The 6,416-nt window shown below is 42.3% G+C and overlaps 1 protein-coding gene across 1 annotated transcript in view; it reads left to right on the top strand.

Moving 5' to 3' along the window:
• The first annotated feature begins 1,104 nt into the window (after positions 1–1,104).
• The window catches only part of LOC126439847 (uncharacterized), a 604,845-nt gene continuing 599,533 nt past the window's right edge, over positions 1,105–6,416 (top strand). The window contains 1 exon segment of the mRNA XM_050090598.1: positions 1,105–1,198. Coding sequence (XP_049946555.1) covers positions 1,186–1,198 — 13 coding nt within the window. The 5' untranslated portion in view covers positions 1,105–1,185.

The following is a 6,416-nucleotide window of genomic DNA, read 5'->3' as shown; positions in this document are numbered from 1 at the left end:
ATTTTAAGATCCTAAGTCAAATATGGCTAGGGTTAGGTAATCATAAAAAAAAATCTACTCTCACCCCTGTTGCACCTTTTACGTTACTTTTTTGCATTTTTGCCTTTTCTTTATTTTTTACAAGTTACCTAGCGCTGATGTCACTTTGTGTTCCTGAAGGGTAGCGGGACATGCTTTCTAGCAATACTGACTATAGAGAAATGAAAGGTATTCTCAAATAAAATCCGTGTGCTGGACAGGGAATTTACCAAAAATATTTTTCTTTCGTAAATTTGTCTGCAAAACCTTTCGTTGCTGCCGCAAAGTAGCCATATGTCTGAGTGGTAAAAGTTAATTACCGTTAGCAATATTCGTTTGCAGTAAGATGGGAACTACAACACTCCCAACACCCATTTGGTAGGTCTGTATTAAATGGGAAAGCTAGTAGCCCTCACTGCACCGAAAGAACTTCTCTGTGATCGCAAAAAAAAAGAAAGAAAGAAAAACCACATCATTTAGGAGATCATAAGCTATCCTCAGTTGATGTACAAGTTCTTTTCGTAGCTTACACGCTTCTGTTTCCAGCATCGAAATATCCAAATTTTCCTACTGGTGGTCGTAAAATTAGCGACAAGAGCTAACAAACTTTTGTGCCCATGTACAGAACAACACACATTGCCGTGACCGCAAACGGATCAAGCTAATCACAGAAAGGATTCTGCATATCACCTGATAGTGAGGCGTGGTCGCCGATTCACACTGCCATACATTAAAGAGTGAAGTACAGTTAATGGTTACGGTCACGCTTTTCCCTCGTTATCGGTGTTAGTTTCTCTGCGCAGCAAGCTGCAAGATCCCCGAGCTATCGCAGAGACTACGTGTCGCGGTGGAGGCGCGGGCGAATGCTGGACTGACCGGAGCCACAAATTTAAAGACTTGCAGAAATAAATTTCGTAAAAGACTTGTAGCGGAGGAAGAGGCCGGCCGAGGACCGGTCGCGAGACGTACAAGGCGATGCGAAGGCGGCATGCCCGGCTCGGCCAATGGGCACGCGCGGCCGAGTGACGTCAGCGGGAGCCGCGGCGAGAGGTGCGCGAGCGGGTGCGGCGGGCGCGGCAGTCTGTCTGAAGACTTTGAGAGTGCCGGCCACCAACAGGACGGGAGGCGACCGTCGAGGGCCGCGCTGCAGCTGTGGCGAACCGGGCCATGGCCTCCACGGGTAAGACCAGACTCCACCTGCCGCTAACCACCGCCGTCGTAGCTGTGCTCAGTGTCTGTGCTTACAGTGCGACTAAAACCTCTACCGCCTGCATTCTGTTCGTGCTTCGGCAGTGGTGACGCTAGTGTTGTCTCCTGGACGCAGAGTGAATGACTGCTTGATCCCCTTCTTGTGCACCGCAAGATAACACATTGCAGGCCACCGAAGTGATACTTGCTGTCTAAAGCTTCTTGTGGTGGAGAAATTAGTAACCATCAAATGTCGTAAGTCGCAAGGGCAAACCAATTAGATGTTCCTCCTAGCCCTCCCAGAGATGTTTTTAAATTTGGCATTAGGCAGAACTTTAACAGCAGGTTCCACGAGCTAAGGATACGTGAAATTAGCAGAGGCTGAGTTTTGTGTAGTGGTCAAAATATTGTAAGAAAATATCTCGTCGGTACAGATCGTCACAAAGTATTATTACTGACTGGTACGAGTGCATTAATCGCGACGGCGATGTGAAATTCCGATATGTCACGGAAACTGGACGTAGAAGATAATATAGGAATATCGGAAAGCAACTAACTGACTGGACTGCTTTACGCCACAAGTGTATGTAACGAAACATTACCATTATGGAAACAATTAATTATTTTATCTATGTTTAAGTTTCAAAATTAGACATCGTATCAAATAACCATAATTGATCACTACGTCGCCAAATCTCCCTGTGAGTCAATCTGTCAGATACTCATTGACAGTCGTGAAAATCCATATAAAAGGCAAGGTTAATACTAGTATGTAAAGATCAGGGTTAAAGTGACGGATGCCGAGCCATTGTAGCGAGTCTACGTATAACAATACGTACAAAGCCTGAGATATCCACTCTTGAGTACTGTTAGAGGGTATCAATACGCTCACGAGTTGTAATGAAGGGATAGATGGATAGAGGCCGTAGATCCGCTGCTAGGATTGTGAGCGGACAGTTCTTTGCTAAGAGAATGTCACGAACGTAATCTCAAATGACACGGTCATGAAGAACGATAGACTCCCGACGAACGTAGAACTGCAAACGTAAATAAGAGAAACTGATTTTGAGTAACATAAGAAAAGCACTCTGCTTCTTTCATCACACCCTTTGCAAAAATGTTCTTGGTCGAGAGCCCAATTTGCGTAAGGAGACATTTACTTCTCCTGGGCTCAAATCGTACGAGGAAGAGACTAATAATAATATGATGTGTATTTCGCATACTGGACGATGACTTTTGTGGATGGTCGCGTATACTGCTATAAGAGAACGAAGTATTGCTTATCGTGAGCCTAAATGGAGCTACAGAAAACAGAAACTGATTCATATGCCAAGTGAAGAAATTCGTACGAGTATCAATGTGGTGGACAAAAATGTACGTCTACTCAACTAAAAGTAGCTTTTGAGAATTGCACAAATGACATATGTTATCAGCACCCCTACAGTGTCCTGCGTCTGAAACTCAGTTAGCAGGTTAGTGAACGCAGCAGTTGGTACGTGCTCATAGAACTTCATTCGGGATAGAATTTATGTAATGGAAAGAATACTAACGTGGCAGCTGTCTATAGACAGAGAGACGCAAGCATTTGTGGAAAAGTTCAATGTCTTCAGAACGAAATGTCCGTTACGGAAGGCACTTCCTTGAAACTGCTTCCTGCCGAGGGATATAAGAGCATTTTGTATCAAAATGAAACATGCGCCAAGAACAAAAAATACTATCAATGTTATATTCGGGACATATGAACATAGAAAGAGGAAACCGATACCGTTACGTCACATTGATTATGTGAGAAATTAAGAATTTTTACCGTGCTCTATCGAACAAGCAAAATTATCCTGTTAAATTGCCAGATGAAAAAAATACGTTGGTCGCCGAAAGAGTTGGCTTGGGAGACAGCAAGCATTTATTTTTTTCCCAACTGCAAAGTGGGCGTAGTAAAGAAGACAAACTTTCTGTAGGTACTCTAAAAGGTGGATTCGGAATTCTATTATTTTTTTTCTTTGTCTCTGGGAACTGTTGCACAATTGCATGATAACTTCAGAATGCAAACCCCACTGCTACGATAAATGATAGAGATTCGGCCGCTGGCAAATAATCCAGAACCAAGTTTAAGCGAAACCGTTCTGCAGAGAAGGCCTCTTTAACGTAAGTTTTTGGATTGGGCTTGAGCAGCTATATTTTCGGCTGTTAACGCTACGAAGAAGTGATACTAATAATTAGTGCTCGTCTAATGCTTCTTAGATCCTAATCTACTAGCGTATCTCCTAACTTTGTTCAATATTCTCTCAACAAAATTTCCCATTGCGTAAATTGCACCTAAGGATTGTTTCCACAGAATTCTGTACATTGCTAGCTTAGTATGAATCAACAGAAAATCCAAGAGAATTAACTGGCGCGCTGAAAGGAGCAGTCGAAGTTTCTCAGGCTGATAGTGGTACAGAAACATTAATTATGTAAGTGCTCGAACATTCAGTCACTTCCAGAAGACACTTGGTGCTCTATAACAGTTAGCGACCTTTCCCTTACGAAAGTGAATGATGCAACATGCATCGTTCGGCTGTATCATATCAAAGTTCGGCGTTTTGCTTTCAGATATTGTAAACCGACATGCAGTTAATTAGAACAGGACTCACACAAACTGTCTGCTACTAGTTATCTACATCAAACTTCTTCGGCTGTCATTGATTTACATAGCGGATTTTCTTTTTATTTGACGTTGGCTTTGCGTTTCACAGCATCATCAATACAATCCTTATGGTTCAGCACAAATTTAACTGTTTTTAAATCATGTAATTAGTGGTTTAACAATCGTAACTTAACGTTCTTTTACTATTTTGCATCATATGGAAAAGCTTATACGCCCTCGTCTGAAAATACACTCGGACATAGCTTTGGTAACATATCATTTGAACCGAAATAAATTACATTCTTGCGTGTCCGTAGTCCGTAGCCATTCGTGGAGCGTTGTTCCAATGCACTCAGGTACCTCCTCTATCTTTCGTTTGATCATTGTATAGCTTGTTCATCATTTACTGTCATCACTGGAGAAAGAATATACTGTCACCTATAGCAGAATCAGTTGAGTAACTTATTTTACTCAGAAATGCTCAGCAAGACATGTGGCTGTAAACATAAATGTGTAAAGCATTCTTCAACTAGTCGTCTACATCTATTTGGATTCACATATTCTTGAGTATAAGCACCACGTTCCATTTATAGTTTCATCACAATGTTGCAGTTCGTATAACCCTCTTTCAGGTATTATGAATCCTTACTTTACAGTTAAAAGCTTTCTTTTGCTTCTGTACAACACATTTCAGTTACTCCTACCTGATCTTTACACAACAGTCACTTATGATTCTAAAATATTGTACGAGTTGGAGATAACAACCCAACTTTGCCTCGTCCTTTGCGATGTATGGAACATGTTAAGACTGGCAAAGACGAAAATAAACTGTTTCATTACACGTCGTCTTCAAAAGAGGAGAAAAAGTGCTTTTTTTGCAGATAATTTTAAAGATGAATATGGTTCAGATATGAAGTTTCAAAGCGACCTGAATGGACTTTCCAGTAAGAACCTAGCGCGTGAAGGAGACGCTATGAGGCCCCTCGTCATTCAGGTTGCTGGAAGATAAGTAATAAGATGGAAATTGTTGCGGTGTTAAACACTCAGTTTCAGAAGCCCTGTTTATTAACAAATTGCATAGTACAGACCGTGGCGCCGGCCGCGGTGGCCGTGCGGTTCTAGGCACTTCAGTCCGGAACTGCGTGACTGCTACGGTCGCAGGTTCGAATCCTGCCTCGGGCATGGATGTGTGTGATGTCTTTAGGTTAGTTAGGTTTAAGTAGTTCTAAGTTCTAGGGGACTGATGACCTCAGATGTTGAGTCCCATAGTGCTCAGAGCCATTTGAACCATTTTGAACAGACCGTGGCCATCTTGCGAAACTAACATTACGAAATGCACATCCGAAGTTCGGGTACAGTACTGTGCTACCAGTTTATCGCCCGAGCTGTTCATAGTCATTTTCGCAAGAAATGTCATAGCTTCCGGAATTTTTCAACGGAAGTCAGTATCTGCCGACCTTTTCAGCGCTCAGACGCCGCTTCTGACAACCTTCTGGAGATTTCTGTGCCGTATCTTTCGTTACTTCTATGCCGTAACCTCACGAAATCCGGTCGAAACGCCACGAAACTTTGCTTGGCGTAGTCTAACGAAGATTATTGGCCTGGTATACCACTAATCCACTGAGCCAAATTATCTAGTCACAGCTGTTTAAAAATCTAACCATGATGTAAAATGAAATTTTACGGACAAGGCTTTGCAAGATGTGAGCATCAACTTGTTGGTCAAACCTGAAATAATAGTAATAATATAAATCCAGAATAGTTGTACTACTACTAGCACTAATAGTAGTACGGGAACGGCGCCGTGTAATAATCTTAGGAGAAAAGTAAATTTGTTTTATTAGTTACCGCAGCATTCATGCGTAAGTTGTCGTGTAGTAGTCGTCTGCCTGCTGCCAAACAAGGGCGCCCCTCCCCCCATCCCTACCCAGCTCTCAGGGAAAGGAAAAAATGTTGTGTACTCAGATGTTTTTCTTTAAAAAAAAGGTTTAATAGTCGTTTTAACTGGGTTGTAACTGGCTACTTACAAGCCGCCTCTCACCTTTCAAAATACTGAAAATACTTTATACTCTCGATTTGCTGCCCCTCCGTACAAACAATCGTTTAAGGGCGCTCTTGCTGTCCTCCGTTAGTGTAACGAGTCATTGAAAACATCTACATGACTTTTATCTAGACGGAGCAGCTGAACTGCTGCATAATTTTACAGTTCTTTAGATGAACTCAATAAGAGTGTTTTAGAGTACACGTCATGATTCTTCTGAAGTCATCCCTACAAGTATCCTCAGGGCCTCTGATATACCTTCACTGAGCTTTTACGGTCCTAGTACCTCTTCTCCGGATTAGTTCGAGGTCTGCTTTCATGCCTACTTGATAATAATTCGAAACACTTGGGCAGTACCGTAGAATTTATACCCCAGCACCCCGCGTGTGGCCTCTCTCAGAGATGCGCCGCATTTCCACAGAACACACCGCGCTGATATCAAGTTGCCTCTATGCCATCTGTGCTACTGATTTGAGACGTTTAATCATTTCATATCGTTCATTAGTATTACTCTAGATATTCAAACGATGTTAAATCGTTGAA

The sequence above is a fragment of the Schistocerca serialis genome, chromosome 1 (assembly GCF_023864345.2).
Source record: "Schistocerca serialis cubense isolate TAMUIC-IGC-003099 chromosome 1, iqSchSeri2.2, whole genome shotgun sequence".
Classification (NCBI taxonomy): domain Eukaryota; kingdom Metazoa; phylum Arthropoda; class Insecta; order Orthoptera; family Acrididae; genus Schistocerca; species Schistocerca serialis.
Note: the sequence above shows the minus strand (reverse complement) of the source record. Positions and strands in the feature narration are given on the sequence as shown.